The sequence below is a fragment of the Amphibalanus amphitrite genome, unplaced genomic scaffold, assembly GCF_019059575.1.
Source record: "Amphibalanus amphitrite isolate SeventyFive unplaced genomic scaffold, NRLGWU_Aamphi_draft 000314F_arrow, whole genome shotgun sequence".
NCBI classification, from domain to species: domain Eukaryota; kingdom Metazoa; phylum Arthropoda; class Thecostraca; order Balanomorpha; family Balanidae; genus Amphibalanus; species Amphibalanus amphitrite.
Window position 1 is genome coordinate 337,676 of NW_024881809.1, and position 16,358 is coordinate 354,033.

The 16,358-nt window shown below is 49.8% G+C and overlaps 1 protein-coding gene across 10 annotated transcripts in view; it reads left to right on the forward strand.

The window, feature by feature from the left end:
- The window catches only part of LOC122388245 (bromodomain-containing protein DDB_G0280777-like), a 115,228-nt gene that overhangs the window by 76,011 nt on the left and 22,859 nt on the right, over positions 1-16,358 (forward strand). For all 10 annotated transcript variants that reach the window (XM_043379138.1, XM_043379133.1, XM_043379132.1 and 7 more), the window contains one exon: positions 12,552-12,775. In XM_043379138.1, the coding sequence (XP_043235073.1) occupies positions 12,552-12,775 (224 nt within the window). The remainder of the gene's footprint in view (positions 1-12,551; positions 12,776-16,358) is intronic.

The following is a 16,358-nucleotide window of genomic DNA, read 5'->3' on the forward strand; positions in this document are numbered from 1 at the left end:
AATGTGGTCATCGTCCACGGTCCAGCCGAGAGTCGGCGGCTCTAACTGGCTGCAGGCGACGAACAGACGCTCGTCGTGAGAGCACGGCAGCAGGTTTATGTAGCTGTTCAAGGAAGACGGGCCTGCGGGCACTGGTCCTCGAGGTTCCCCTGAGGTTGTGTGGCGCAGGGCATGGTGTGAGGAAGAAGGGGAGATATAGAGGGAGGGTGAGAGAGAGAGAGAGAGAGAGAGAGAGAGAGAGAGAGAGAGAGAGAGAGAGAGAGAGAGAGGGGGGGAGAATAAAGAGGAGAAAGAAACGGTTTAAGTAGAGGAAGAATTGAGAAAGAGGTCCAAAAATAATAAGTTTATTCATTGAGTTATTGAATGAGTATGTTGTTGGGGGGGGGGGGGGGGTTAGTAGAGTAATGCAACAGTGTAGGTTTATTTTTAGTGTGTGTCCGCCGTAGCCTAGTTTTGTCTTCAATAACAGCATGGTTCATGGACATAAATTTCCCCGAGGCGTCCGCCATATGACTCTCGCTCCGGGTAGTGGTGGCTCGGCGACCCTTGACGTCAGTCGGCCGCCACATAGACCGCATTACGGGCCCACATTGTCGAGCCACATGCCTGCGGTGTCATTTGCTGCGCCGGAGAAAGTTCGCTGCGGCGAGATAGGCTCTTTTGTTCAATCGCAAGGCGCGAAATGAAATATGGCAGCATCAGAACTCGGTGTTGGTGTTATTGGTGCAACGCGCGATACTCAACACTCCGAATAGCTCCAGCATTTCTTCTTGGTTTCTCCCCAGGCTGGCTTCACCCTACCCCGTATCGCACTTCACCTGCGCGTCATACAGCCCGCGCTCAGGATGGTAGCCCCGCACGATGTAATAGCATGCAGGACAGCGCTTGGAGCGTCATGTCGGCAGTGTCGGTCTTGTCGGATCAGAGTGATTACATCAACCGGTGGCATGGTAGCGGCTACCGTTTGGATGTAAGTGGCGGTTGAGTGGCGGTTGAGTTGTTGGTGGATATTCGGTGAACTCGAAACTTGTTTTAGGGTCATGAGAGCCTTTTGGCAGCATTTGCGGATGGTCCGTGCCGGTAGTTCGGTAGTCTGAAGTGGTATGTGAAGTTTCATTGTTTTGTTTGCATCAGTGTTATATTTCCTGTATTTGAAATGTGTTGGTGGTTGCAATGTCCGAGGCGGTGTGGTTCCTACGCGGTCACGAATTTCGCATTAGCACCGCTGTCATTTCCGGGCTTATGGGGGAGCTCTCCGAGGGAGACCGCCACTCCCAAGAGCGTCCGTTCTCGGGAACGTCAGCAGGAGGTGACGGACGCCATCGATGCTTTGGAGATCCACCGCTGTCGCTGACTTGGGCGTCATCGACTCCCCATTGCCATTCGACAGGGTCGGCCCAAGGCTGTCCGGAGTGGAAAACTCGCGCTACTCGGCAGGGATTTACGATTCGGCGATAAAGTATCGGTATCAGGAATTGCACACGCTCACTGAGCGCCTGTGCACGGCGCCATGCGGGCGTGGTTTGGGCGTGCACTTTGACTATCTCCCCCGTCCCACATACACGTAACAGGGCACATGGGCCTATATAATCACATTGGATACAACAGACATCAAGCAAACGAGGTTTAAAGCGAGGAAACTGTGTGCTGTTTGTCAATGTACCGGATATTGAATTCAGTAACAGCGGCGTCTCTATGGTGGGATCTGCTGCGGCTTCAAACGGCCGCTCTGTGCGGGGTTTCCGCCCCGTGTTCGACAGTATCGGTGACTGCGGTGGGTGAATGTTAATGATGCCCGTTCGCCGGGCCGTGGGCGTCACATCCGCTGCATTGGTAATGCCCTGAGGGTCCGTGGTGAGCAGGGAATTTGGCGCCTCCGTCAAATAGGGACGCAGAACTTAGCATTCGCTAGGATTGATACTCTGTCTATTCAATATTTTCGGGCATTGTGCATTTTAAGTTTGACGTGGCTAGCAGCGGAGACCGAATTAAAACATCTCTAGCCCACGCTAATACATGTCGGCTAACTACATCTGTAATCTGTAATGTATACCAGCTAGTTGAGCTAACCGATATAAAGTGTTTTCAAAGAGTCCTAAAGAACAACAGAGATACTGACTGCAAGCAAAACATGCATTATGGCAGACAGCCTTAGGTCTTTCATAATTTAAACATTTCAAATAAGGAGAAGATCATGATAATATAATAAGGTAAGGTAAGGTAATCATGATAATATAAATAAGGAGAACGATGAATTTGCACAGCAACTTGGGAGAAGAGTCAAATATGCAGCTCCACGAAAGCCAACCTTTTTTGTAACCATATTCTGTACAACGGCATTCCTTCCCAGGGTTTGTTTGCCTCGCGCGGTGTACCAGTAGCCGTTTCACATGAGCCGGTACCTGTGAATACCTACCTGCGGGCTACCTCACACGATAATGTCATGCACGCGAGCTGCACGTCATAGGCGATCACGATGCAAGCGTTATGCCCGTGCCCGTGCTTTTTTGTTATTTGACAGCGGTGTAGCTGCTTGCGCTGCGCCAGCGCTAATTTCGCACAAGTGTGGCTTCAGAGCCGTATGAAGTCTGACCTTTAAAAAAAGAAACATGTAACTTTGTATGCGCTTTATATAAAAAACAGCCCAAGATAACATATTTAATGATTATTTACGTTATAAAGAAAAATAAGTGATTCTAAACCATGAAGCAATGCTTAAGTCCCAAAATGAGCTTTACTTTTCCTAAATTCGCACGTACTGCTTTGAGCCTTAGCTTCCCTCAGCGATGCTGGTTTTCCGACACTTGTGCGTTTGTTATTAGTGCGACGCATCTGGCGATGCACGGTTATGTTCCGAGTTGACCAGCTGTCTCCCTAAACCAGCCCTGTGTGCTTTGGCAGGGCGCTGTTGCAGCGTGCTGTTTTACGAACAAGCGAAATGGGCAGTGGCACTTGTCTTTGGGAACTATCATAACTCATGTTTTGTATGTGTCAAAGGGCAAGCTTTGCCTTATAATTTAATGGGATACACACACACGCATCTTTATACCCACGAAGTACAAATTAAGCCTATTAGTTGCGAATTTCATGAGTTACTGGGTATGCATTGCTTACCCTGCGCTTACCAGCCTACTTGAAATGCTCTCGCCATAACTTCCTTGTGTTGTCATATGATGTATTATGCAGTTAACTCAGAAATGATAAACGACGGGTCGTTTCAAGTCATCTACGGCACTGGAATCGCGATACATCTATAATATGAAATGTCACAGGGGTGAGATCGGTTTGAAAGCACTCGGGCACAACTTGTTCTCTCTGGTATTCATGTGGGTCGCCCCGCTGGAGCCGCGGCGTCTCCCTTCCATTAAAAGTTGACGAGCCGGGCGGGCCGCGACGATCACTCGCCGGTGCTATTTATTTATTTTCGCCACCCCGTTCCAAATGGGATTGTTTGTTGAGTCGGCAGCTTCCCGTGCGGGCGGTGGTCTTGTCAGGGGTCTGTCGTCGGCCTGTCCGTGACCTTAGGACTCTGACCACTGCATTGTGGAGTATAATGGGTATGGTGGACGCGGCGCCCAACAGCCTGCGCCATCAGAATTGACATGTCTTCAGGGCGTATTTGATGCCGCGAAGTCTAAACCTTACTCATATCAGCGTTACTGTCGTGTTATTTTGGCGTTGCGCATGCTCTTTACATGCGCCCACGTTTACGTGACGAAGTTGCATGAGAGCAAACAAAAGGTCCAGCGTTCCCCGTCAGTACGTCCGTTCCGGACCCGTGTTCGCCGGCCATTGTCTGCCCCCTCCTCCCCCTCCCCGTTCGACCCATGCCCGATCAACAGGCGGGCTGCCAATGCAAGCGGGCGTGCTGGTCGGTGCCGACAGCCCGGCCAGCACCGGGTCTGGTGTAACTTCCAAACTTCCAACACCTGACACTCGCTGCAGTCGGTCTGAAACGCCCCCGGCTCCGCGCAGCCGACTCTGCTGTGGTACAGAGCTCATGTGCTAAGTCAGATACGCACCGAAAGGACTGTCCCGAGCGCAGTGGTCGGCTAGCTTTTACAGGAACTGGTCTGTAATGATTAGGGCGGTCCCAGCTTGTTATAACAGCTCCTTTGAGTGGATTCTGCCGACGGTATTAGGCTCTCCGCTAGTGTTATTGCACGGCGGAGCTGTCGCGTGCAGCAATTTAAACGTCAGTGTTTCAATTTTTCCTAGCGCGGGGCTAATGTTTGAGCAGCATATTTTCGTTGTGTTGACGTTAACGATTATGGATATGTATTATGTAGACTACCATGTAACTTGCAAACGAACCGTGTAATTGTGCGATGCTGATTTGTGGCATTACCCGAGTAATCCATGTGACGTGATTCTGAAGCAGAGCAAACAGCTCACATTTTCTGTGCCAAGTTTCAGTCGAGAGTGCACCTCAGTTCACACCTCAAGGAAGCCGTCCGGCGCGACCCCTGGCCTTCTCACTCGCCTCCGCATTGTGCAGTTCGGGGTGGCAACCGCCTGGTATCTGACTACTTGGAACGCTATGTGCTGGCCCAGCTAATGGAGCCGGCGCTGGCAGCTGATACGACCAGCATGCAGCCGCCCAGAGTCGATAGCAGCTGTCTGGAAATCTGTCTGAATCAGCGACACCATCCAGCGTCAGTGATGCAGCTCGTGAAATGCCAGAATGTCGTCTGTCGGACGCATGCTCTTCTGGACAACTGAGCTGAGCCGACGACGAAAAATGTTTGTGGGATTTGTAGGATTTGTTGTAGGAGCTCAGTCCCGTTTTCAGTCGAGAAATGGCGACGGGCTGGTGCTCTTGCTAGATCATAATACAGTTTACACTGTACAAATTAACCCACGAGCCGCTGGGGGGCATAAAGTTGCCCCCCCCCCTTTACGTTTTGTGAAATATCTCCGAAACCTGATGAGCTACGAAGGTGAAACTTGGCATAGCTTCAAATGAATACCTAGGCAATGTTTGAGGAAAATTTGGTGGTTGTAGCACCTAAGATGACGTCACAGTGACGTCATAAAGTTTTGTCGTTTTCCGATATGGACCGTTTCTGATGGCGCTGAGCATGAAACTCAACTGTAAATGAACTAGACAGCACCTGCTGTCATCCTGAAACATTTAACTATACTTCCATCTAGTTTCTGACCAATAATCGACCATTTATATTCGGTTCCATATATCTGATGTATCGCGAGGAATATGAGAGTCGCAAATCTATAATTTAACTTATGACGTCACTGTGACGTCATTTCAAATGGTATCGACACCAAATTCGGACACAACCTCGGCTAGGTATTCAGGAAGATATGTGCAAAGTTTCGCTTCTCTATCTCTTCGCTTTGCGACAAGTAAAGGGGGGGGGCAACTATATGCCCCCCCCCCAGCGGCCGGCGGGTGGCGCGGAGGCCCAGCGGCCGCCGGGTTAACCCGCGCCCGGCTGGGGGTCCTGGATTTCCACGCCCTGCTGGGGGGGGGGGGGGGTGTTTGAACACCCCCCCCTTGTAACTCGGCTCCTGGGCCACGTAGCGATACGCGGAAGGCGGCGTTCGAAAGAGCGTCAAAAATAATGACGAAATCACTTCGGTCAATTTTTTGGTCAGGTCAAAGGTCAGGTTACCAGAGGTCATTGAAGGCAAAATTTCGCCGATTTCCAGGTCAAATGTCGAAAAGTTCCGAGAAGCCAACGCATAACTCGGGAACCAATAGAGCTACAGCGCCGCGGAAAAGCGCATTCGATAGCCCTATTAACGCCCTTTCTGAATATTTCACTCAGATTTGACCTAACGTCAACAGTTTTGCCTGCAGGGGGCAAAAACTGCAAAAATAGCCGATTTTTTTCGGAAACAGTTTTTCTGCAATAACTTTTGACCCAAGCCTTGTACGAGCTTACTTTTACCGGCATCGTGTTCCTCCCGTCAAGACGCATCGAATGAACTATAACTTGACCTTGAAAGGTCAACTTGAAAATTTGACCTCAGGTCAAGGTCATGACCTGACCGGAAAGGGTCATGTTGCATATCAGTCGATCCGTATCGTCGAGCTGAACACATATAAGGCGTTTTCATCGCTCTAGCATGCCTCTATCAAAAGTTATTTGCGAAAAACTGTTAGATACCATTCGTGACCTAAGATGACCTCAGGGCATAAACAGGGGTCACGGACACCATTTTCATGTTCAGTGTGTCTAAACCACTTGTAATTCGGTGTTTGGGAGTGTTTATAATGCCTTTCGTCCAAAAGAGACGCATTTCAATATTCTTCCATTGACTTATAATGGGGAGGTCGCAAAATTGACCTGACCTTAGGTCATCGATATCAAAATTCTGAGATATACATTTTGTACACTGTACATGCTATTGCTCTTAGCAATCGCTCAAAGTTTCAAAGCGATCGGTCACTCGGTGTAGCTATGACAGACATTGAAACTTTTTATGAGGTGAGGTCACTTCAAGTGACCTGGTGACCTGATCTTGAATGACCTTGGTCTGAAATTTTCACAACATGTGCGCCGCCGTTTTTCGCGAAAAACCACAAGGGGGGGGGGTGTTTGAACACCCCCCCCCCCCCCAGCAGGGCGCGGGTTAAGTATGCCAACTTCGAGTCAGCTGCTCTGTGCATCGTTCTGTGCAAGTATCAATTGCGTTGCCCCCTTTTCCCCGATGCGAGCCACCCCGCTGTCCCGACTGGTGTGGTCCGCTCTGGCGCGGTTCCGTGACCGTCCGGCCGGCTCGTGACCGTCCGTTTCGTGACCGGTGATCGTGCCGTGAGGCCGTCCGTCTATTGGCGGTGTGTCCGGCCGGCCGGGGAGCGACTGACATGGACATCGGTCTTTGAGCGCCGCTCCGGTCTGTCAACGGGCTGATCGCGGGGCGGGGCGAGGCGACAGGGGCAGCGCCCTCGCGCCGGGAAGAGGCGGCGACATGACCTTAGCAACGCTTGATACGAGTAGTACAGTAGGTCTACTAAAAAAGTCCCCCGCTCCAGAGGCGGCCGGCCGGCCGAACCCCCGGATTCCAGCCCCGACTCTATTGCGCAGGCCGCGGCAGCGACACGGGTCAGGTCGCGGCGCCCGGCGAGTGGGTCAGTTGGCGGCGGCCGGCCGTGGAGTGAGGACGCCGTGTGTGGGGCGCAGAGATGCCGCAGTGCAGAGGAGGGGGAAGATAGCGACTCTGCACTATGCCGGAAATGATGCCTTTGTGATCTAAATTAAACACCTGCAGACGCAGTGCATATCCTCCCTCGCCCCATTCCTATTTTATCATAATCCTTCAATAATCCGTAATGACCATTCAACGCAAGCAAACAAAACAACCCGTTTAGCGGCGACATCATCTCGGATAAAAAGCGACAGTGATGATTAAAATAGACTTAGCGCGAGGGCAAATCGAGGGGTATATATGTATCTCATACCGAGTATTTTATTCCCATCTAGCAAATCAAGATTGGAGATCTTGTCCAACAAGTCAGCGGCCGTTCTAGACACAGATAAATGCTTTGTTTTCGGTCGCATCATTATCTGCAATAATTCGAAGCAAGGTTTAACCCTCGCCTGCCGAGAAGAAGGGGTGAATGCCGCCACCATGTATTTTTTGCGGTAGCTCAAAGCACACTGATGATAGAAGGCTGACATTTCATACGCCTTGCATTTAATTCAAGCCGGATCATTTGACATCAACCACGTTTTCAGGTCAGGTCACTTAACCATGGCGTCTTAAGTAAATCTCTGCACGGTTGTCGGTTATAAAATGATGCAAATCCGCAATGCACTTAGTGTCATAGAAGCACAATGGGGAAATATGGAAACTGTTAATATGGCGTCGGAAATGATCTAAAATTATGCCTCAAGCACTTCAAATCGTGACTTCATACATTCTTGGCAAGGTCTAATGCTTCACTTTTGCATTGTTCACCTTGCGTGACGTCATTTATGACGTCACTAGGACTAGGGTGATAGGAGTGCTTCGTCAATAACTCCCGATCAAAATGAGCTAGCCAGTCGGGACAGCCATCAATGGACTTTGCAAGACTTGCCGAATCAAATGTTATGCAACATGTCCTCCTTTCAACAGCTTCGTGACCTGTGTTGCCCTAACATGAGTCATGACATTGACCTCAGGTAAACATCCTAAATTGCTTCACCTAAACAAAAAAGCGTATAAATCGACGCGTCTGAAAACAGAAAACACGATTGTATCGAAATGACGATAATGCGACCATTTTTGCGAAGTTATTTACCAAAAACCGGTCGAATGCCTTGGGACCCTTGACCTGCCCTAAGAGGTCACTGATATTTTAAAATCGGGTATACACTTCGGGTAAATCGGGTAAATCGGGTAATCACTGCGTCACGTAACGAAGCAAACGCTCGTTTTTTCCGCGAGGCTCTAGCAGCTAGCTCAATTATAGGAGTTAAACATGGGGTTGGGGGATCGCTCCCTTCTCACTCGCTATTTGGCCGGGATAATGTTTGCAATTATTGTTAAAATCTAGCATTTTAAGATTTCAAATGACCCATTTTCCCCGCCCAAGTCTTTCAATTCAAGGTCATAACACCATGTCACGTCAAGTGACCTTACCTCAAGGAAAGTGCCTGTGCTCATCATATCTAAATACACCGACTAACCGATCGCTTTAGAACTTTCAGCGATTTCAATGGGCAACACTATATGCATTTGAAACGTTTACTTTGCAAGTTTGACATTGTTGACAGAAACGCCGGGTCAATTTTGAGATCGCTCAAGTCAATGGGAAAAAATTGAACTGTGACATATCACATAACTATGCTCTGGTGTAGTAAATAATTGGGTTGTGCGAGCCAGCGACAGTGATCTGCGGAGGCGATACTGTTCCCGTGGGACGATTGCCCTGTCAGGACAGTCCAGCCGTCTCCCAAACGGTCACCCGAAGAGGATTATGTGTCCTGGAATGGATCCGACATCAACTACAGGCTGGCTGGTGGGGTGACCTCCAGTCCAGAGAGGGAAGCATGAAGACTAGGGGCGATGCGGATTGTTTTTTCCTGAGGATAGCGAGGACGGAAGGAATCTAGCACCCCTGACCCTTCCTCATACTTAATGTATCTCAAGCGTTTTTTTTTCTCGACATCGTCAATGTGTCATGAATAAAAATATGTAATCCGGGAGGATAAATTAAATATAGAAATTGTGGCCAACAGAACATTATCGGTTGCGTTCAACATACTCGTAAGCATGATCACACACCCAGCTTACATATGAGCCATGTAATAATTATTTTTGATAGACATGCTTAAGTTATGAAATCATCTGAAGTGTTTGTAAAGTTCCACGATACGGATCTAATATCCTGCTATGCATCATGACAATTTCTGGTCAGGTCATGTCTTTGAACATAGGCCAAATTTTTCAAATGACCTTTAAAGATCAACTTTTGATTCATTCGAAGCGATTTGATAAGAGGAACACGAGGCTGGTAAAATTAATTTCAAGCAAGTTTTAAGCTAATAACTTTTAAGTGTTTGTGGAAAAGCAATTGGTTTTCTCATAATACCGATGGTGGCAGTTGCTGTTATTTACGTGCTAAGCCGTTCACCTTAATTAAATCTGACAATATTATTCAGACATAGCGGTAAACGAGCTGATTGTTGTGTTAGGTTAGGCTCGGTCGATTTCAGAGTGGGAAGGATGACAGGAATTAGGGGGAGACAGGGGGCCCGGGCGGGAGTCCTGGACTTCATGCTCCGCTGGGGCCGAGCCCATCACGTGGGTTGGATTGCCCTGACACATGGATAGCCCTGGGCGGTGTTTCACGGCCCCGCGTTGCAGCACGCTGCGCTGCGCTGCTGCATTGTTGCGGCGGTTGATATGAATTCGGCTCCACGCTAGCGTTGCGAGCTTCCGAGTCTGTTGATGTTTCCATGGAAATTGGAAACCCAATGCACCGGTGCGCGCAACGCACCCTGTCCAAGCAAAATTTTACCACCGACGACCTCTGGTGCCATGACCTCTGGCTCTAACCCGATCTAAAATTGGCAGAAGTATTCTTCTTCTTCTTTTTGCTATTTTTGACGCTCCTTCGAATGCCACTTAAATGTCCAAAGCTGAGGTATTAGAGTTGCAAAGTTTCCCTACCGCATTACCGGCATGCCGGTAATTTTTCACTACCGCAGGTTTTTTGTGGTATCTGGCATGTCTTGCCGGTAGCATGCCGGTATTTTTGGTTTTGCACAAAAAAAAATTATTAGCATATGATTCAAACTTTGGACACTAAGAGGAAAATGTGGCATCTCTTGTAGGGGTAAACTGGAATCAACAATGCAGGTTTTTTAGTAGGGGAGAGTGGGGCAAAGCGGCCACCCGGGGCAAAGCGGCCACCCATCGTTTTAGCCCTTTATAGCTGGCGTCAGTTCCAATTTATGGTTTCCAATTATACTTCTCTTCACGGTCGTTCGAATGAGCCAGACCGGGGTTTCAGGCCCATCACCATTGTTCTGTGAAATACGGAAAAGCATTTCTTGCCAGGTTACCAACTATGTTTACAATTTTTAAATGTTATGTTATTCCATAACCGTTTGGAATTTTTATAAGCGTTCTTGTCCATGCATTGCATGGTTATCGTACATGTATTCTACCAATTTTAATGTTTTTTACCCCACTAATAGCTAAGCTGAAATGTTTTTGTCTCAGACGGTATGCGCGGGGCAAAGTGGCCGGGGCAAAGTGGCCACCCCCCAATTGGCCATAAGTTGCTTCCATCTGGATAAAAAACATTATTTATATTCAAATGTGTCGTCATGCATTCATCTTGGCCACTTTTCAGTTGCATGAGTTACCAAATAATGCAATTAAATGTTTATTTTCATGAAAACCCTTTCTTTGTTTACCTACAGGTGGAAGATGATAAAGTAAACATCCATACTCGCTTAAAACTTGTCACCATCAAATACCCTAGTCGTACACGAGGCAACTATTTGTTTCTCATATCGGGACTTGAGAAGACGCCGGTGGCCGCTTTGCCCCAGGGTATGGGGCAAAGTGGCCAATATGCATAGGTTTAAAGTTTTGTCAATATCTTTCATATGTGAACGCCTTTGGAAATAAAACGCAGTTGAAATAAAAGGCAACTTACTAGGGATCACATTGGTATAGAAAGAATCTTTCCAAGTTTAAAAATCAGGCGTTGGCATCGTGAGAAGCGTTAGGGTGGCCGCTTTGCCCCACTCTCCCCTATGCCGGTAATTTGGTGGTGTTTTTGCTTTGGGCGTGGTAGCATGCCGGTATCCCCAAAAAAAATTGTGGGGCGGGGCGGTGCCGGTAGCAGCCTTTGGGGGAAACTTTGCAACTCTATGAGGTATAAGAATGATGCTCAATCCCCATTTCCCCTCCAACAGGGCGTGAGAGTCTAAGGCATTCCTGTGGGGCACGGGCTAACAATGAGTATCTCATAATCATTGTGGCCAGGCCATGAACATCTACTGCCATTCTTGAACACCGGTTTCGGTGCGCTGAGCGGTGACCGTCCCGTTTGTTGAATTCTACAGCTGGCTGGCGGAGAGCGTTACCGGCCGCCCGTCCACCGCCCGCGGGCCGGACCGAGCGGTCCCGCTGACCCTACCTGACCTGATACCGGCGCGATACGGGACAGGCATACGGGGGTTCGGCTCAGCGGAGGCAGCGCCCACTGGTGCCGGGGACTTTTTTAATAGACCTACTGTACGGGATGGTGCTGCCAAGTGAGGCCATGCTGTGGGCTGGAATTTCAAGCTAAGCTGTACTGTTTTTGGCGACAGACAGCGATTATTACGCCTCGGCGGCGTGGTAGCGAAACCAGCGGCTTCGGCAGCTGTGCAGACCAGATATTGGTGAAATGTGTGGACGGTATCGCTGTTGTGGCTGATATATAACCACAGCCCTGTTGCTGCTCTGATATGTATTTCTGGGTAATATGTCATGGCATGGCTGCACGGGTTGTCCCGACAGCTGCTCCCCGGCGGGATAGCACAACGTCCAACATTTAACATTAAATGCATAACCGATTCCGTCGTTGGCGACTTCCAAAAACTCGATCTTCAGCTGTCCGGCCGTGACATTTGCCCGTTATCACTTCCATTATTTCTGGTATCACGGAGCGGCGACCAATTTGGCCGGCTGGCCGGCGGGCGCCGATGTCGGCGGAGCTCTGAGAAGCCGACTCGGTCTGTGTCGGCGTATCTGTAGGCCGCAGAGGACCCGCGGCGGCGGCTGTGTCCGAGCCGGGGAGAGGATCCGGGCGATTGTTCGGCCGCTGGGGGCGCCGATTGAACTGGGAGGTTCTGACCGCTGGGCATTGATTAGCTATGGGTTGGTGAACTTGTATCAGCGTGGGGGAGCTGAAGGCACATTGGATGTGTAATTTGACTAAAGTTGTGTAACTTGTATGCCGTTCGGACGCGCTCGATGTGTAAATGTCGTATTCAATACTCGTTACTTAGGTGAGCTAACGTTCGATCGATCTGACCTGCCCCGCCCTGTGGCCCCCAGACCGGCCGATCTGACCTGACCCTTTCTGTGACCCGCAGACCGGCAGACGGCGGCGGCGCGGGTGACGGCTCGTCCCACGGTCACGTTTAGCGCCAGGGAGCAGGGTCGACCTCTGGGCGTTGGTCTGGGAGTCGGTGTACGGCGCCGAGTGGTGGGTCGCGCCGCGCCCGGCTCCGTCCCCATCGCCAAACGGTACTCGGTGGAGTCGTCACCCAGCTCACCGGAGACGCCGCCCTGCTCACTGCTGAGGATACCTAGTCGGGTGAGTGCCGCCCTACCCAGCTGCATGAGTGCCGCCTGCTCCAGCTGGTTGAGTGTCGCTTTACCCTGGCGGATGAGTGCCGTCTCACCCACCCGGGTGAGTGTCCTGTACCCAGCTGTGTGAGTGCCGCCATACTCAGCCGGAGAGTACCGCCCCACCAAGCCGAATGAGTGCCGCATGAAGTGATGGTGTCAGCTCAGCTGGCAGAGATGAGCAATGGGCCTTGGTGGGGCATGTGATTGAAATGGGACGGGGATTGGGAATGGGAGCTGCAGCCTGCAGAGTGGAGCAAAAGAGTCAAAGACTGTGTCGATTGTTGGGGTAGGGTCTTGGACTGAGTCGGAGATGGCTGGCGCAAGGGGGTGTGGCTCTCTACGATTGCAGGTATAGTTCGAGCTCAGACTTGTACATTTCTTTGGTTTGCATCGTTGATAATGTACATTTCTTTGGTTTGCAGCGTTGATAATTAGGATTAGATACCTACTGCTGCTTTTCTTTGACAAACAAAATGGCACCGCCTTCAAGCAAATATGGTAGGTATATTATAATCGTTAACGGATATCTTTGTAGGTCGGTTAATTTTGCGTTGAAATTGATTTTTTCAGTCAAATTCTAATGACCTTTTTTCAAGGTTATCCATTTCAATGATGCGGCACTCGGCAGCCAAACTCCAACACTCAAAGCTTACAAGTCGCTCGAAGTATTCATATTTCAACTCCGGCAGCGATAATTTGCCGTCTCGAGTTTAAAGGGCCCAAATGTCGGCTCGTACTTGTCTGCGCGAAGTTATGGGTTAGTTTGTTCGTTGCTAACCACAATGCTAGTGCCACTGTTCCACCCGGCTGACGTGACTAAGTTGATTGGCTATACCCACGAGTTGCGTCATTATGTCTGCCCATGACGTGACACAGGAGGAATGAAGTCTGAGTGGAATACCTTTCCCTGGTGATTGTGTCATGAATGTTGATACGGCAGTCAAGGCAAGGTCAAAATCGTTCAGCTGACGCAGGTAGCCACATTGCTGTGCATTTGAACAGACAGGTACTACAGAAAGTCTATTTTTAGTTTGCCACTCCGAAAGGTTTACCTCGGTGAGTCTGTGCTTTCCTCCCTCCATGAGCCACCAGCCAGCAGGGCTATGTGTCGGTAAAACAGGCTTTGGCGTGCATTGGATGCGAGTTTAGCCCACCTCGGCTTCAGAAATCGACTGTAACTGCAAGACCAGGCTGAGCCGTATACTGGGAGGGAAACACTCGCGGTGTTCGTGGTGCGGCTGGTGGAGTGTGAAAGTGGCTAGTGGTCGGGCACTAAGGGAGGGCTTGGTGTCACTTGTTTGAGCTGATGTTTGGAGCCAACCAACCGCGAGAGGCAGCCACACATTGTCCGTTTGGTGACACAAAGGGGATGACCGTTGCACCATGTGACTCGTGGGCTATCATGGGCCGGGATAAGGTATGTGAAATGGTAAAAATCTTTTTTTTTTGTGGTGTGCTCAAAGTAGCATGAGCCAATAATTTATGGATATCTGGGACGATTTGGACAGTAGGTGCTAAAAAAAATTGGCAAATCGGCCTACGGTAAGATACTTCACCTGACTTTGATATATGTGTGGGATGATTGCAGGGTCGTTTTCGAGCAGCAGCAGCCTTTACGCTGACATCGATTTTGCTCAGTTCTTGATTGCGATATGCAGTCTAAGCAATCGCTCATGTTCTGCTTTGTCGAAATGTCTATCGGGTTGCCGGGCTATATATACCCGCTAGACGTTGATTAAGAATGTCGGCTTGTTAATGATGTTGAGGTCTCACTCGCATGGTGGTTGATTGTTCTTCAAAGTTAATTTGCAGCGCTGATAAAAGTTGCAAGCCTCACTTCTGGGCTTCATTCTGCATGAACTTGCGCCCGGCACGGCTCAAATGGAGGCTCAACGTTGTCGCTCAATACTGCGGAAACGGTTGTTAATGAATTCTTCCATGAAGTATTCTTTGATGATACAGAGGAAATGCTATTTTCAAAAGACTACTAAACAACCAAATGGTCTGAGGGTATTTCAACGGCCAACTGCGCATCAAAACCTAACTATTTCACACTTTTCATCGGGCACCTTCAGCCGCGTGATTCATTTATTTCCCGTCGGCCGGTCTCTCTGTGTGCAATTTTCTCGGCTGTTACGTCTTGTCGGCGCCACTGCTCGTCTCTGGTGAGCGGGCGGCCGTAGCGCTAGCGTATCGTCGGCACTCCGCTGGATGTTTTGCCGGGTTCGGTGCGTCTCCCGCACGGCGCTGGTAAAATGGACAGTCTCTGCGCTGTCATTTCGGCCCACCCACCAGTCGGGACAGTTCATCACAATCAGCGCTGGCCGTCTGTCAACGTCTCTGTCACCGCGCAGTCGCGTCGACCTGCATACAAAACAACACACGGGGCGTGGCCGTCGCCGCCGGCGCGACCCCGCCGCCCCGCGGACGGTCAGTTTATTTATGCATCCGTGCGTCGATTCGTGCCCAGCGACAGCGCCTCGGACCGCCTCTCGGGGTGCGAGTCTATCACCCGAGGCGTTCGACGGGGACCTCGAGCCACGCTAGTCGCGCCGCGCTGGACCGCACCGGGTGGGGCAGACGCGCGCGGACCGACGGGCGTGCTCGGCACGGCAGCGGCATTGCTGAACGCTATCTGCGCGCCTGTCGATGTCAGCGAGTGACGGAGGTCTCTGAGGGTTTGGGGTGGTCAGTGGTGGTGGACTGCTGCCAGCGAGCGGACGGCTGTTGAAATGTTTGCGATCGGCGGCAGGGTCGATAGGAGCTCGCGCGCATTTGGGATGAGGTCGAGATGAGAGTCTAGTGGTCTCTCTCTCTCTCTCTCTCTCTCTCTCTCTCTCTCTCTCTCTCTCTCTCTCTCTCTCTCTCTCTCTCTCTCTCTCTCTCTCTCTCGCGCACGCCTAAAAAGCAATGTTTTTACGGAAAACTTCACTTATTTACACTCCGACTGACACATAATGGATGGCTGCAATTTATTATGATTTGTGACTGCTAAGGCGCTTTTCCGCTTCCTTTGGAATTAGTATAGGACGTGTATTACCTCAAGTATCTGTTGTAAAGCTGGCGTCCTTGAGAAGTATTTTGAGGAGGTAAGAAAAATTGTTCTCGAAGTGTGTGGGCTCGTAGGCTCCCTACTTTTGAAACACTGCTGTATTTTTATTGATGTTGATACAGTTTTACGGACATCTGGTGCTGTTATTTTGACAGTTGCTGTGTCAGTGTTTTGAGACAACAGTAGTGCTGGAAACAGAAAGCAACGTCTTCCAGGTGAAAGGCTTAAAGTCCTTGACTTTTGTTAGACTATAACGGCTGCAACGTACCTGGAGGAAGACAGATTGATGAGCATCCCTAGGTCGAGCTTTATTTACCTGTGTTTACTTTTGCGGTCTGCGGATGATGCTGAAACAGTGATCCCCAACACCTAAAATTCCAAATACTGAAATGATTGGAGTATTATCTTAGTTCACATCCTGCAGTGTTGGGCGCCTCACGTCTGCTCTTAAACCGGTTGTTGATAAACGTAATCCCGTAATCTGCCACTTGGACAA